At 42.5% G+C, this 17,380-nt stretch overlaps 1 protein-coding gene across 12 annotated transcripts in view; it reads left to right on the forward strand.

Moving 5' to 3' along the window:
• The window catches only part of TNIK (TRAF2 and NCK interacting kinase), a 317,025-nt gene extending 304,594 nt beyond the window's left edge, over positions 1-12,431 (forward strand). For 7 of the 12 annotated variants that reach the window (XM_032783676.2, XM_075068391.1, XM_075068389.1 and 4 more), the window contains 5 exons: positions 909-1,009; positions 4,310-4,459; positions 6,569-6,728; positions 7,301-7,440; positions 10,685-10,850. In XM_032783676.2, the coding sequence (XP_032639567.1) occupies positions 909-1,009; positions 4,310-4,459; positions 6,569-6,728; positions 7,301-7,440; positions 10,685-10,768 (635 nt within the window). In that variant the 3' untranslated portion in view covers positions 10,769-10,850. Of the gene's footprint in view, positions 1-908; positions 1,010-4,309; positions 4,460-6,568; positions 6,729-7,300; positions 7,441-10,684 lie in introns of all 12 variants that reach the window. The other 5 variants (XM_075068394.1, XM_032783680.2, XM_075068396.1 and 2 more) reach the window with 3 other exon arrangements.
• The last annotated feature ends 4,949 nt before the right edge of the window (positions 12,432-17,380 follow it).

The raw sequence follows: 17,380 nt of genomic DNA on the forward strand, positions 1-17,380 counted from the left end.
TAACAATCAGGCAGAGACTATTTCTTTGGTTGTATGCATTGAAGAAAACCACTAAACTGAATGACAAGCATTCATATGATACTTCTCAGATTATCACCTATCAGCCGTGATCATACTCTTGCTCTTTCCTGATAGGAATATAGATTTTCCACACCAGAACAAACTAGTGGATCATCTAGTATAGAATCCTTTCTTTGTCAGTGGCCAGTGCTAGGTGCTTCACAGGCTGATATAAAAGCCCACATAACTGTGCAATGTTTTCTACCGTAGGCAAGAAAATTTATTCCCAAAGTCAGTTAGCAAACCAGTTGGTGATCTGTTTATGCCATGAGGCATGAATATTGATGTCCCTGGAAATTTGATCCTAACTATAACTGCTGGTGGTAATTCATATAAATGGACTAATCATCTTTAAGTTATGCTCTTTCTTTCACAGCTCATAGACTGCTATGGAGGAATGTTTACTCTGATGGAAGACTTTTTGAAGGAAATGTCTTTAAAATTAGCTTATTAAATATTCCCCTTTAATAAATATGTTTACATCATATATAATATTAATTGTTGAAGAAAGATAATCAAACATCTTATTTTTTTCCTTTGATTCTGTAGTCTTAGATCTGATCTAATCAAAAAGGAAGAGGATTTTACTGCTCTTGTTTCTAGGCGGTTTGACCCAAAAAAATGCCATTGCAGTATTTTGTACTTTGGTAGTATTTTGAACAGAGGTACAGAAATGAGGCAACAAAAAATCAGTGCCACAATCCTAGTTAAACTTTAAATCCATCACTGTGTACTAGATAAAAACATTGCCAATGGAAAGATAGTGAGAAGCTCTTCCTTGAGATAAATTGTACAGTCTTGTTTGAGTAAAATGGATGTTTTAAAAATTAGTTTTATTTCAATTTTAGTGAAATATGAAAGAATCAAGTTCTTGGTGATTGCCTTAAAGAATGCTGTAGAGATATATGCTTGGGCTCCTAAACCATATCACAAGTTTATGGCATTTAAGGTATGTTTATGTTATTACAAAAATGCAATGCATCATCATAAGTACATGGGAATTTCTTTATTATACAGATTATGAAAGTGTATCATTTCCTTGGTTATCCTTCCCCTATCAGGCCAGACAAGGAATCAAACACAGGTCTCTTGTGTGATGCATAGAACTGACCTGGCAGAGTTAGCAGACAGACTTTTCAATGGAATGTCTCTATCATACTTCAGGCAGGCACACAGAAAGATTCTTCAAGAATAAAGAATTTATTGTACTTAATACTACCTTTGAGATTATTGGATGCAAGGTGCTATAATAGTGCTACGTATTGTTGGATATATGTTCTTCCGCAATTGAAAGTTTTTGGCCAATGCTGTATTGTTGGGGGTTTTTTCATATGGACTAAATACATTATTTTATCTCAAACTAATTTACATTTTAATGACATTAAAAAGTTGCATTTTTAGAAGTTTGTTTTGCATCTTTTTTCCCCTCAGTGTTAATTTTTATGTTAAGGTAGGAAGTCTAATAATCTGAGGCCACTTTCTCTTTTTTTCCTTCCTATCTCCCCCCAAGGATTTTTCACTGGTTTCCTGATCGTACATAAAATTGTACCTAAACTACCTGTGCTCTGAGTACTTTATACTCAGCACTTTGTAGCACTTTCCATCCACAGATCTTTGCGGAGGGCTAACTGAAAGGGGCAGTGGATTCAGAGACTGTTTCATGCTGAGTAATCACTGCATCCCTCTAGCAAATATGGCTTTTTTAAGGAGGGTGAGTGTGATCTGATACTGAATAAAGTGAAGTGGACTTCATGTGAGGAGTTAAGCAGAGTTAGGGCAGTCTTCACTAGAAGCACACAGTGGCACAGCTGTGCTGTTGTCGCTCAGCTGGTGAAGATGCTCTATGCTGATGGGCGAGAGCTCTCCTGTCAGCATAATAAACCACAAGAGGTGGTAGCTATGTTGGCAGGAGAAGTTCTCCCCCTGACAGCACTGTCCACAGTGGCACATAGGTCAGTGAAACTTACATTGCTCAGGGGGGTGAACGAAGTAAGTTATACCAAAGTAAATGGTAGAGTAGACCCGGCCTTAGAATGGGATGGGATCCGCCTATCCAAGCTGCAGGCAAGTTTTGAAGCTGTAGTTCAATTCTCCTGTGGCTGCTGTTCGAATCTATCGACTAAATAGGCATCAGTGACTTTCCACACCTGTTCAGGGATTCACAGGGACTGGAATTATGCAAATACAGAGTGGCCCTCCCTTGCCCTGCCCCACCCCACCCCTAATAGTTCAGTCCTGTTCAGAGTCAGCCTGAAAACCACTCAGACAGGATACAAATGGTCTCCCACCCTTGGTTGCTTTGCCCACACACCAACACAGACCTTACATTGCACAGAGCACCTACTGTGGGTTGGCAGGGAGAATTACTCCATATGTGTTGGCTGAAATACTCTCTCAAATAAAAATGATACTCCTCCATGATCCTGTTTAAAGGCCCACATTTTGGGGCTGCACAGAGGCACCTGCGAAAAAAGAACTGTGTTCAGAATGGGGAGCATGGGGTAGAATTTGCCCATCCCACAGAAGATACCCGTGCCGGAGAGGAGCTTGTGAGTCACATTTTTTTAATGCATACACCATCTGGCCCTGCAGTAGCCCTGCACACACCGCCTCTCTGCAAATTTTGTGCATGTAGCAGAGGAATGTGGACTGGCTACTTCAAAGCCTATAAATACTGGCAGAGATCCGTGTTTTGTTTGCAGCAGTGAGGGTTTTTGCAGGTTGTGACCCTAAACTTCAAGTATCTCTGTAAGGAAAAGACAAAGGGAATTTAAGTGATTATTCTAAAGGGGTGATGGTGGAGCTTGATGTGGACACAGCAGCAAAATAAGGACAGACACGTGCATGGAATTAAGCAGCAGGCTGCAACTTTTATTAAACTTTAACACAGGGGGAGGGGCATTACCCACCCATTACCCATACTCTCCTATACCCGGTATTTACTTCGTTCCAGTGCATGTGGTTACAGGGCTCCTTAACCATATAATCCATAATGTGGGGTAGGTTCTCCTCAGCCAATTGCCCCAGGACTCATCTCTCTGAGTCCTAGCACCCTCCCCTCAGCAATGGGAACAGAGGGTGCAGCTGGGTGGGGATCTCAGCCAGCAAGGGCCACAAGGTCTGACCTGCTAATGCAAAGGCCACAGGGTCTCACCCTATCACATGAGCCCAAGACCCAACCCCAAAAGCCCAGATCTTTTACCTCTGGGAACTGTTCATTTTAGTCTCTTAACTGCACTGGAAACCGGTCATGAGTTGCAGTGAGTAGACAACTCCACCCAGTACCTCAGTTACGTACCATGCATGTTCCTACTCAACCCACTGTGGCTTGAAGGTGCTGTGAGGAAGGCAAAAACTCCCTGGTACTTTGCCAATAGGCCTAGGGGAGAAAAAATTCCTTCTTGACCCACCTAAACAGGCGATAGGCTAGACCCACAGCATCTGTCAGGCTGGATTCCTATTCTTAGTTCTGATGGGTAGGGTGAGCTGCAGGAAGAGAGATGAAAAAGATTCCACATGGCCCCCGTGCCAAGCTAAATTCTGGGAGCTGGGGAATGCTGTCCAATCAGCACCCCACTCCCCCAGCTGGCCAATGGGTGCCAAAGACTCCCAAAGGGAGGAACTACCTATTGTCCTTTGGCGAGTATCTCCTTGCTGTTGGAACTGTCTCTCTTTCATGGCTGGCCCCCCATCAAGTTTCCCCACCCATTGGTGTGGGTGTGTGGCATAAGCCAGTATCTTTACAGGGTGTCTTTCGAGCTCTCTTTCCAGCTCTCGGATCCATATTTTCCAGTGATTGCTATCCCTGCCTGGTGAAATGCAGCCTGTATGTAACATGTCAGACAGCCTGATTGTTAGAACAGGAAAGACAAGCATTACAGCAGCGCTTTGAAGCTTCTTGTAAGATATAGCAATACAAAAAGAACCAGACTAGTGAATCTACGTAGACAAACAGAGTGACCAAGTAATACCCTATGGGACATCTGAGATGCATTAGGAATATCAATGACACATTTAATAACAGAAAAGTGTGGTTTCATAACTGTAATGTGCTGCCAATAGTGGGCTTTGTTTGCACATCAGGAAACTGACTGAATGGCAGTGGTTTGAGCATTGGCCTGCTAAACCCAGGGTTGTGAGTTCAATCCCTGAGGGGGCCATTTGGGGATTAGGCCTGCTTTGAACCAGAGAGTTGGACTAGATGATCTTCTGAGGTCCCTTCCAACCCTAATAATCTATGATTTAAAAGTCTTTTGCAGATCTCCAGCACAAACCGTTGCTTGTGGACCTCACAGTAGAAGAGGGTCAAAGACTGAAGGTTATCTTTGGATCGCACACTGGATTCCATGTGATTGATGTAGATTCGGGGAACTCTTACGATATCTATATACCATCTCACGTGAGTACACGGAGGAGCTATGTTACTGTGTGACTAGTATGATGAATAAAGTACGTCACAAACAAGGTTTGGAAGAGGGTTCAGCTATTGGAAATTGTGGCTAACTACATGGAATCTTGCTGTTAGTACTAAAATCACTGGTAATGGCCTCTCTGACAAGCGCATGCAAGAGGGTGAGAGATACCGTACACCTAGTTAATCAATATAAAGGGTTTGATTCTACAGTCTTTACTTACTTGGGGGCAAATTCAGCCCCATGCCGAGTGTGCATAGTCATGCTTAGTGCTGGCAGGTCCGATGGAAGGAGGGATCCTCCCACATACACCACAGACCAATAGTGGAGACATTCCATAGCTTCTGTTTCCTTGCCGGGGGGTGGTTAATAGGGAACCAGGTTCTGCCCCAAAAAACAAAATGGGCACCCCAAGTAACTGGGCCTCATAGTGCAGATCCCTTGTGGGGAGTCCCAGATCTTGCCCTCCACCCCACTCCCTTGTGAAGTACAGTTTTCCTGAGTAAGGGCTGCAGGACTGGGCTGCAGGATGTTTACTGAATAAGCTGTGTTCAGAACTCTGTGTATGGTTAATAGACAAAAATGGAGAGTTGAGTGAGACAAGACAATACGAGGTAAACGTGGCCTTTTCTGTACAGTCCTGGAAGCCGATTTTGCTGAACTACGGTAGGAATCTCTCATCACATGGTTTCAGCTAAATTGGTTTAAGCAAATTTTGTGAATAAGGCCAAAGAAGGACTGAACTAAGTTTACAAAACATACTTGGGTTTAGGTTTAACTTGGGTTACGCTGCAGTTAGCTCTATTCATCGTACACCCACACTTTGAATCCTGCATGCGGTTCTGGTTGTCCCGTCTTATGAAAGATATACTGTATTAGAATTGGGAAAAGTACAGAGAAAGGCAACAAAAATGCTTTGGAACAGCTTTCATATGAGGAGAGATTAAAAAGACTGGGTCTGTTCATCTTAGAAAAGGGATGACTAAGGAAGGATATGATAGAAGTCTATAAAGTCATGAATGGTGTAGAGAAAGTGAATAAGGAAGTGTTATTTACTACTTTGCATAACACAAGAACCAGAGGTCATCCAGTGAAATTAATAGACAGCAAGTTTAAAACAAACATAAGGAAGTTCTTCTTCACACAACGCATAGTCAACCTGTGGCACTCACTGCGAGGGGATGGTGTGAAGGCCAAAAAAATAAGGGTTCAAAAAAGAATTGGATAAGTTTGTGGAGGATAGGTCCCTCAAAGGCTATTAGCTGAGATGGTCAGGGACACAACCCTATGCTGTGAGTGTCCCTAAACCTCTGACTGCCCTAAGCTGAGATTGGTCAACAAGGGATGGATCATTCAATAATTGCCCTGTTCTGTTCATTCCTTCTGAAGCATCTGGCACTGGCCATTGTCAGAAGACAGGATACTGGGCTAGATGGACCACTGCTCTGACCTAGTGTGGCCATTCATATGTTTTTATGTTCCTGTATATAGTGTTTGAGCAAACCATTGGATAAACTGGGTCAGCTGGAACTATGTTTTAAATCAACATAGAATTCCCTTTCTGATCAGACTAGTGGCTCATCTAGGACAGTATCCATTGTCTGATAGTGCTGCCAGTGCCTGATACTTGACAGGACGGTGGAGGAAATGCAGCCAAGGTAACATGTTGCCTTAGCTCCTGAAGATCAGAAATGTAAGAAAAGTAGCTGCATCCTAGTTTCTATCCTTCCTTCAAACACTGATTATTCAAGAAAGGAAAATATTTCCTCCCCAGTTCTGTACCCAGTATTCTTAATTTCTGTTTCACTATAATTTGAACACAAGAGGTATTTAGTGGTCAATAGCAGTTGATAGATGGTACTGTCAAATGTCAGACATTGTTTTCTGGGGGTGTAAATATTGCAACTCCTTATAATGGCTGAGGCTGTTTATCTTTGACACTTCAGACAGTTTGATGGTGGGGTAAACATGACAAATTACTCTCTTTCAAGCCAGTCCTTTAAATCCTTCAATAGCTGTTTAACAGGGTGTGATTTTCTTAAACTTTTTTCCACATCTTTGATTTAATTCTGATTTGGGGGTTATTTTAATCACAGATTCAGGGCAATATCACTCCTCACGCCATTGTCATCCTGCCAAAAACGGATGGGATGGAGATGCTCGTGTGCTATGAGGATGAAGGGGTGTATGTGAACACCTATGGACGGATCACTAAAGACGTGGTGCTGCAGTGGGGAGAAATGCCTACTTCTGTGGGTAGGTTAGCCCTTCCTCTTCTCCATCGTCGTTTACAAATGTCAAATAAGATGAGAAATAAAGGAAACTAAGATGGGGTCATTTGGGCACTTGCCAATCAAAGCAGACCGCTCTCACTCAAATCATGGACCTAGATGTTGTCCATTCATTGATTGGGCCTTGAGAACTGGGGAGACAATGTGCTCCAGTGGAGAGGACACCAGATGGGGAGTCAGGAGAACCTAAATTCTAAACTCCTGGCTCTACCATTGGCCTGCTGTGTGACCTTGGGCAAGTCTCTTCTCCTCTCAGTTCCTCTGTTTCTCCCATCTGTAAAATGGGGATAAGGATACTTTCCTCTTGTTAAAATGCTTTGAGATCTATGGAGGAAAAAGCACTATATAAGAACCATTATTTATTATTTGAGTGCTTTCTCTTGATGTGGCTGGCTTCTGCTACCTCTGGCAAACAGAGAGCTACTTGTTTCCTCTAGACAGTCTTTGAATACTGATTGTTGAGAGTGGCTTTGCCCATTTTGTTATTAATAGCCTGCCAAATGTTTTTAATGCTCTTTTGGAAATTCCTTTTGACAGCCTACATTCATTCCAATCAAATAATGGGCTGGGGAGAAAAAGCTATTGAGATCCGTTCAGTGGAGACAGGACATTTGGATGGAGTATTTATGCACAAGCGAGCTCAAAGGTTAAAATTTCTATGTGAAAGAAATGATAAGGTAAGTCTACCTCAAAGTGTGCATCAGTGCTTTACATCTTTAAGATACAACCAGCTACCTTGAGGTTTCAGATCTAGTTTGTCTTGAGGTTAATAAGTAATCAGTCTGATGGTCTGCTTAATGCACACAACACACAAGCAAACCACTCCAAGTAATTCTCTTAAGTAGAGACAACCAGTAATGGGGAGAGGCCCTATGTTGATTCAGCCTGAATTTCTCCTAAGTGGTGATGACAAAGCTACTTGAGGAGTCTGCTCAAAACCTAATGGGACCATTTGCCTATCTTTGATCAGCTGAGGCGGATCAGTTGTGTTTCCATTTTCAGATTCTGTTATAATGATTTTCTGCATAACCATTCCCCCATCCAGCAGCGTGAAAATGCTGCTGAAATAATAGTCCAGTTCAAGCTGCCTCACCTAAACAATAGCCTGTACTCTACAATATTGCATGGCCACAAGTCAGTTCCATGAAAAAAATCCATTTAGAATCTTGTCAGATCAGTTACAGTTACACACACACACACATTACATTAAAAGAACATTATTAATGTTGCAAAGTCAAGTACTTAGAAATTAAGACATGCCAGAATGAAGGTTGCTGATGCAACCTTCATTTGATCCCTTTGTGCATACGCATTATGATACAATCTTAATAATGTTCTTTGAATGTAGGTTTTTGTGTGTTAATTCCTAGGTTTTTCAAAAAGCAAATTGATGAAGCAAAAGTTCCATCATGTGATATCATATTGATACCCACCTCTCAGCAGAGTTGGACTGTTTAGATCCGCTGCACAGATCTCTGCCTCTTGGGCTGACAGAATAACTGGTAGTAGTAATAGGATGTCCTCCTCTGTGTGGACCAGCACAAGGGAAGGATGAGAGACCATAGTTGCCAAAGGGTTTCACAGATGTATGCTAGCAGCAGGGGAATGGTGAGATTCAAGAATCAGGAGTCACATGCCAGGCTTTGGAGGGGAGTGCTCTCTAGTGGACGCAGAATCTTCTACACATTTTCCCCAGACTTGATGACTTCTGCCCCATTCTCTCCAACATGGCCCTGTCCCAATCCTGTCTGCTCATCCCTGGCTACTTTTCCTAACCGCAGGCTCCTTTCTCAGCCAGTCAGTTAGTCTCTTTCTTCCCCCTTCAGTTCCAATCTCACCATTCTGCTCCTTTTCTTTGCCTTTCTGTTCCTTTTCTTCCCCACTTCCCTGGCTTTTGTCCTTTTATGTATTTGCATCAGGCAGCTTTCCCTTCCACATTGCCTGGGTGCGAAAAGTGGGGTCACGGACAGTACAGGAGAGAGAGGCTCCCTGTTCCAGGTCCAGTGCCTAGCCCCATTCCAGCCCAGAGCCCCATTCCAGCTGGAAGCAGCCATTACAGGGAACATCCAGCTTTGCCTCTGCAGCCCTGGACTGTAGGGAGCATGCTGAGCTGCTTTGTGGGGATGACACATACGTAATCCACTCACACGTAGAAGCTGTAAGGAGAGAGAGGATGCACAGTCTAGTTACACATGTGATCTGTGAGGGGATGGGGCATACTCAGTGAAGACAGAATTTTTAGAGATTTTTAGCTGCTAAAATCAAAAGACTCTGCTGAGCATGTGCAAGCTGCGATTTTTACAAAGGCTTATAACTTGGTGGAATTTTACAAAGATGGCAATAGGCACATCCCTATTATAAAGCCACCCCACTGCCAATTTCAAATCCCGGATACAAAGCATGGGGGTGCTAGAGCTGTTCAAAGAAAAGGTCCCCGACTTTTTTATTTTAACATAGCAAAAGAACAGAATTTTCCCTAATTTCATTCTAAGAAACAGCTGAACAATTTGGCTGAATTTTTCCAAAAGGTTGACCTGAGGCAGACAACCAGCATGAAAAATGTCAGGTCAAATAGCCTGACAAAGTGGTTAACAATTGAAAACAAGGTCTTAATGTGGGAAGCCCTGCCTATAATAAACTTGGCACTATAGAGCAACCCGAAGCCAAGTTCTCCTCTCTGGTACTGATAGCAAGTCAGGAAAGCCCCATATTCTTATTAACACCTACGTTAATGATGATCTGGCTTGGTGGGTCATTCTCCAGTAGGTCTGGTTTGTTCAGAATACGGCCAATACAGAGACAACCAACCTGCTGAACTTTCCTTAGATGGTAGCACCAGTTCTCTCAGTTGACGTCCTAAGTGTTAGATTTCAGTTTCCTTGTACTAGTTTTGAGAGTATCCCTTTGTATATAGAAAATGTGGGAATGAAGAGTGTTGTCATCTGCAGCAACTGACTTGGAGAGGTTGTGTTACGTGATGGACTGAGACCCCTTACAAGAAAATTCTGCCAGGTTGTCATTCATGAACTCTTATGTCATCTTGAGATACTAGCAAGATGTAAGGTTCAAACTTAGTACTGTCTGTGGCATCCATCAACTCTTTTGCCCTCAGTAATGGCTTGCCTGGAGTAATGTCTGCTTGTGAACCTTTCCAGCATCCTTCCACAACTGCAGGTCTCTGTGGATATCGAGGAGGAAAGTCTCTATCCTCCTGTGTTTGCTGGATGCTTCTGTAACCTTCACCCCTTGGGTGGGGATTGGAAGACTGGGGGGACTTGGACCCACAATTTCCTTCAAGTAAACAGTAGATTCCACTCATTACTGGGTGTTCCCCAGTCTCCTCAAAAGTCTTTTCTGGTCAGGGACACATTGTTTCTGCCTCAGTGGCTGTCCCAGCTGTCAGGCTTGTAGTGAAGCTCCCCTTGTGCAGAGAGGCAGAGCTGCATCCTGCTCCCTCACCAGTCATTCCTGAACTGAGGCAGGTTCTCTCCTTTTCTGCTCCCTCCAGGCCTGGCGATAGCTGCAGGTATTGCAGGGTGGGGCTAACTGGGTTCTCATTTATCCCTTCTCTGCTGGTGTGGTGTTTCTCTGCTCCATCACAGCCTCCTTGTACTACAGTCACACTACCTGATAAACAGGATTAAAGTAGAACTTTACTGGAAACCAGGTGCCCTGTCTCCATTCTGCTCTCTTGAGAAAATAAAGAAAAAAAAATGAAGAGGGGAAACTGGTTGGCTCAAGGTATTGGTAATGGGATAAGGAACCTTCCATCTCTAGGTTGCTTGTTTGACTCTAGCTTGGGTCATTAGTGACTAAAAGACATTTGGTGGCTGTTAAATCTAAAAAGCTGAAAAAAGCATGCAGTTAACTACTTGTTTAGTGTTGTTGTTGTTTTTGTTTTGTTTTTTCCTTCCCATACAGGTATTTTTTGCATCAGTGAGATCTGGAGGAAGTAGCCAAGTTTTTTTCATGACCCTCAACAGAAATTCCATGATGAACTGGTAATAGAAGAACGCTTGACACTTACCTTCATGGCATTATTTCTAATTTAAAGGACATTAAACATGTGGACTAACACTCTAGAGGCAGATACGGAAAGCCTTGTGGAATACACCACTCCCCTACACACACTCTCACAATACAGTACACCCTTCATTGTTGCAGTCTGGTAACGGAGAGAGAGGATTCACTGGAGATCCCTAAGAATACAACACTGTGTTTGGGGCAGAAAGAGACGTACGCACTTCAAAAGTAGGGAAAGAAACCTCTGATGGTTTCCTGATTAAGCTGTGTTATAGTGGGTTATGAATTTTTTTATTTTACTTTTTCTTTGTCCCCTACTTTGTAAGAACGGGGAAGAAAACAGTGTCAAAAAGTTGTTTTTAATTCTGTCTGCCTGCTAGTGTCAAATATATACTTTGCTGTAAATTTACTAATTCAAACTGGTGAAAGACAGCACAATAAACGTACCGTTTATCGTTGCAATGAAGGCCATAACCATATAGCTAAGTAATTTTGGAAAATCTTTTGCCTTCACCAACATTTACATGTTGCTTTTGGCAGCAACAGCTTAATGGATTTTTAAAGAAAAGAAAAATAATAGTTTTTCCCCTCTTTTGGGAAATGGATTTTAAATGGCTAAACTACTAGCCTTAGACTAATAAAATCAACAACCATTTTTGTCAATCTGTCAGTCCATATTTCTATATGGATTTTCACATAATAGTGTGTGTTGATAGAGAAAGTAGTGTCGTTTGTTGTTACTCCTGAAAACCGTGGGAGCATGTATTAGCATTTCTTTCTCCATGCTACATTATGCAAGAGGTCAGGGCAAAAGAATGGGATGGAACAAAGGCTGAGAGAAACACAAGGTAGTTCAGGTGACAAATCTACTTAGAGGGATGTGTGGATCCACTTGGATGACAGGGTTTTTAACTTAGGATCCAGTCATACTGAGAACTAATTGGGTGTGCTCAGCTGAATGGTTGGGCCCCACTTAACAGTGATGCTGTGCATTCAGAACTGCCATGGAAGTCGGTGATAGCTAAGGGTGCCTAACACGGATAAGGATTGTGGCCCCAGAGATAATGTGGCTTCTGTTGACCTTGTCTCTTCTCCAGATATGAAGATTGGAACGGGCAAGTTAGAAGGTTCTGAGAGGCCAGTGTCCGCTCAATGTAGTGGGGAGAGGGGATTAGCTACTAAACCAAGCCAAAAGGTGCATTGCACAGCTGAATTGTAAAGAATTTTTAAAAATAGGGTTTCTTGAGTGAAGATTCTGAAGCTATAATCACTTTCTGCCCCTCCTCCACTCCCCACGAATTACCCAACATACAGTGAACGACAACATCTGTGCAGAAATATGTATGTATTTAGTTCAGGTTGAATTGTGTCCTTATAAACTCTGCTCAACTGATTTAAATTTTAAGTGAGTATCTGGGATTTTTTTTCTCAATAGCTACAAGCATGGCTGCCTGTGGTATTAGGGTGTTGCATAACGAGATCTGTGTTGCTGTTTTTAACCTACCTCGTTTTGTTCGTTTTTGTTTTGTTTTTCATTTTGCTGTTCATTGCAGCACTATTACCTCCGGGAACATGTAGAGAGCTCAACTGGCAATCTCTAATATTATATGTAGTGATAATAATGCTATTAAAAAAAAACAACAAATCAACAGTCGTTGGTCAAATCTGAATCCTTCACTGATCAAAAAAGAATCTCACGCTCTCAGTCCCCCTGGCCCTGTAATGTACTGCACCATCCATTATTATGCTGGTAGGCAGTCGTTTTGTTCATAGTCATTTAAAATTGGTGGCTGGCCATACCATCAGTGAGGGCACAATAAAAATCAGACATCCGGGGCAAACGTATAGCAAGTTGGTGAAAATAGGCTACTTCTGGCCTGTGGTTCTTAAAGTTTCATCATGGCAGCTTCATAGGTTAGAGGCAGTTAAGTAAGGGAATCCAGGCAGCATTACAGCTTCCTTTCTGAGACTCTGCCATTAAGGCACCAGGGTGCTGGTCTCAGTCAGAAAATAAAATAAAATAAATAAATAAATGATAACATCCTAGTAAGATAACTTGATCTTTAGCTCAGTTCAAAGCACTATTCCTGGCTGTTGGTTTGATGGACTGTCTCTTCCAGAGGAAGGACCTGTGTAGGGGCAGTTGCTTCGGTGACTCGGACTGGCTGGCTGTGTATACGGTAGCCTATTTATCTGAAATTTCCCACTGTTGCTAGCATCATTGGAGCTCCACCTATGGCAGGAATGGCAAGAGCCCTAATGCAGACAAGTCTCCAGGCAGACAATGGCACGTTAGCATTGTCATCTAGCCCTGGTCAGAGCACATCTACACAATCATGTGGGCATGATGCCAGTGGCCACCAGCATTTTTCTGAATTAACACTAACATCGTTGAAGCTGCAAGTGGTGGGAAATTCTGAAAATGGTAAATGCCAGCAAAGCTTGTAGTGCGCATTCCAGCAGGGACCTTGAAATCAGCAGCAGTACTTCACTGAGCACCCTGGAAACCACAGCAGAGCACTTACGAGTGCTCCTAAGGCCTGGTCTACACTAAGGAAGGGAGGAGGGGGTTGATGTAAGATACACAACTTCAGCTATGGGAATAGCGTAGCTGAAGTCGACATATCTTATTTCGACTTACCTCCTGTCCTCATGGCACAGGATCAATGGCTGCGGCTCCCCCATCGACTCCGCTTCCGCCAATCGCCCTGGTGGAGTTCCGGAGACGACGGGAGTGCATTCGGGGATGGATATATCGTGTCTGGACAAAACGCGATATATCCATCCCCGCTAGATCGATCGCTGCCTGCTGATGCGGCAGGTAGTCTGGACGTACCCTAAGTAAGAAGCCTAGGCTTGCACATTCCTGTAGGGGTCTCCAAATCAGCAGTAGGGAGACTTCAAGCTGTCAGCCACAGCAAAGCACTGTGGGTACTTTGAAAAAGTCCTCAATTAAAGAGCAGGTATATAACTTGGGCTAGCTATAGTTTCAACCTAGAGCTGCCACTGAGAGATCAGAAAAGGGCCTCCACTTTCAGTCCACATCTCCCATTACCACACACGTCCACATCCTTGTGCTTTGTATTGCAATGGATGTTTTCTTTAGCAATAACTTTTCTGATTATATTGAGCAATTGCTGTAGTTGTTAGATACTGGAATTAAAACGGAATCAGAGTAAGTCTCTTCACTGACAGTGATTGCCACCAGCTCTTTATATTTTCGCTGTGGCTACCTTAAACCAGAAGCTTCTTATTAATTTATGTTGCAAACTGATGACTTTTTTCCCCCTAAAGTGTCATGTTCAGAATACACAGCTTTAAATGATTTTTTTTTATTGTGGGTTTTTTGGGAACAGTTATGAAATAAAAGGGAATCGTGTTTAAACATAAGGTGGTTTGTGAATGTATTTTTTAAAAACCAAACAGTCATTGAAACAAAATCATAAGAAACCGATATTGATGCATTCTTGTTTACAGAGGATGTATGTGAGCATAACATAAATCAAAAACATTTCTGGTGCCAACTACAATAAAACACAAAACTTCAAACATCAAGCCATGCCTTTTATATTTTTGTACTAACCCTCTCCCCTGGGGTAATAACCATTAGCAAGTCACAGAGGCAAAATAAACCACACTCCTTCAAAGGCAGTTAGAGGCTCAATATTCTGCAACAAGACAGAAGTTCTTAGAAAAATAAGGTTCACCATAAAAGATCAGATCATTGATCCATCACGTCTGGTGCCCTGCCTGAGAAGAGTGTGGAAATATCTTCCTGGTGCCTGCAGCTCTAATTTATGCCCTGAACCAAGAGATTTTATTATCCCTCAGTAGCATCCTAGGTGAAACCAACAAAAATGTGACCGACATTTCAGTCAGCGTTCAACAGACCTCTGCTGTTGTAATATCAAACACTCAAATGGTTTTAAAAGAGGCCATTTGTCCTTTTTCGCATAGCATCTATTCAGTGAACATCCCTGGATTCCACACCTTTGTATCCAGGGATGGATCCAGATAGTTCCCTGCAGAGAAGATAAAGTATGATAAACAGACCAGCACATAATGCATCCTTGTGATAAAGCCGTCTATTACATTGGCATGCCAGATGCCAGGCTGGTCTTGCATTTAAACTCTCAGTTGCATTCAGGGCCGTTCTATTTGGCTCCTGTACAGCCATGAGCTTGGTTCAGCCTGTGAAGACACTGGCTTCTCAAGAGACCCAGAAGTGGGATGTGACAGTACAAAGCACCTGCAGCAGTACTCTCCACCCCTTCTGCCAGTGCAGCCCCCAAAGTACACATCGCTAACCAGAATCATTGGAGGTAGAGCTGTATCAGTAGCTGATATCTTGGTTCACTGGCTGACCCAGAAAATTGGGGGAGGGGCGTATTCATTTGGGGTTGACTAAAAAAAGAAAAACTTTGAATTTTTCAGCAAATCAGAAAAATTGTTTTGGGTTGAATATAATATTTGTTCAACTCAGAACAAAACATTTCATTGTCAAGTTTTAACGTTTTTAATAACACTGTAGTAACCTTCAAAACTAACAGAAAATGTCGAAACAAAATATGATTTTTTTCAGATTGGTTGGGGGGGAGGGGTCACTCAAACAACTAGTGAATTCAACACAAATTTGCAAAATGTTTCAGTTGATCCAAATCTGCCATTGGGGAGTGGGGGGGGAGGGAAATAGTTTAGTCTGAAAAACTTCTTCCAGCTGTATCAGGGAGATGCCCTGATTTGGCATATCTCTGCACAAGCAGCCTCCATCAGCAGGGCTCTCAGAGGAGTCCTGACTCCCTTTAAATATGCTATCCCATGGCAGGAACACAAGAAGTACAGTTAGGAGTAGGGTAACATAAACACCCTTTGTCTACCCCAGGGTGCTGGCACAGAGGTGAATCAAGTCCTATACCTGTAAAACATAACCGTCCTGGTCCAGTCTTATTGACAGTACCCAGTACTGCACTCGCTAGGTCAGGAAAGCACTAGCTACATTTTATATAAACATCTTTCTTTTTATATTGAAATTAAATTTTTCCACCCTCTCAGAAATTGATTGAAAGTCAATGGAAAAATGTCCTTAGAACAGCGTCATGTTGGCATTAAGGGCTGCTTATTTTATAGGACTGTGTTCTGATGTGTCTGGAAAGCCACATGGGCAAATCTAGTAAAAGGCAGATGAACTAATACTTGGGTAACAACAGGGGGTCAGGACTTTCCAAGGCTGGTCCCTAATGTACTTTGCATGTTGGAAAATCCTATTTCCTGATGATAAGGACCATTCATTGTTCTCCACAGGTATAATACGTAACACTTCTATGGCACTGTTGCTGATGATGTAATCTTGATTATCACAACACTCCTCCACAGAAGGTGTTATCACCATGTTCAGTTTACATGAGGAGAAACTGAGCCAGAGAGGTCAAGACACCCCCAGTTTCACACAGCAATTCAGTGGTAAAGCCACCTTAGAACTCAGAAGCTTCTGGGGCTCCCAGTCATGTGCTCACTCCATGAGACCCCCGAATCAGGTCCATTAAGCACATGCGCTGATCACTTCCTCCTCAATCATTTCAGTTAGGGAGTGGGAGGCGAATATTAGGCTGCTACCTTTTTAATTAAAAATATTTTAATTTGCTAACCAAATTGGTGTGTTTACAGCATGTTTTCATGTTTGATTAGGAATACAATTAGTGAAGATTAAGCAGCTTTGTGCCCTCCAGAATGACAGGTAGTTAGATGTAATTTCCAAAGCATTAAGTTGCTTTTAATGTTTACCATAGCAACGGCCCTAAGCAGCAAAGGCTGGATCCTGATTCAAAGGTTTCCTATGTTCAAAGAGCATTTGGATTTATGCCAGTATTTACAATCTGTTATGCTTGAAAATCCATTTATAAAACCACAAGCCTGGAATCTGATCTCATTGATGCTGGTTTAATTGAGGAGTTAACTCCACTGAAGTTATTGGAGTTACACCACTACAGAGTCGGTGTAAATTAGATCAGAATCATGTTTTTAGACACATTTATGCAACTGCCAGAGCAAAGATCCTCTTAAGATGGAGACACTGATGTTTCTTCAGGAGCACAGGAGATGCGCAGTGTGAAAAAGATATCCCCCCGCTCCCGCTGCCCAAGCAACACAAGTTACAGTCACCCAAGCACTGTCCACACCGGTGCTATGTCAGTGCTTCTAGTGTAGATCTGTCCTCAATTTCATACTACTGGCGAGACATGAGTATCTCCATGAGTATCTGAGAAGTGAATGCTTTGTTCTATTTCGTGGTTCTGCACCTTTGATATATCCCATACGCTGAGTAGTCCCTTCCCACTGATAAACCTCGATTGTGCTGGCTTCTGCCTTGCTTGTGAAGTTTCTTGAAATGTTTTCTGATTGCAAGTCATGGAGAAATAAAAAACAAAATGCTATTTCTGCCGCAGCTGGAAGTAAAACTGGACATACCCAGCAGCTAACTGGCTTGTAAAATGGGATGCGTTGTACAAATCTCTCTGTATTGCTGATTTAAGTCTTCTGTTTACAGTGTTAGTAGTTATGTACAATTGCAAGGTTCATAATATTAAGAAAAGGTGT

Source organism: Chelonoidis abingdonii, chromosome 8 (genome assembly GCF_003597395.2).
Source record: "Chelonoidis abingdonii isolate Lonesome George chromosome 8, CheloAbing_2.0, whole genome shotgun sequence".
In the NCBI taxonomy this organism is placed as follows: domain Eukaryota; kingdom Metazoa; phylum Chordata; order Testudines; family Testudinidae; genus Chelonoidis; species Chelonoidis abingdonii.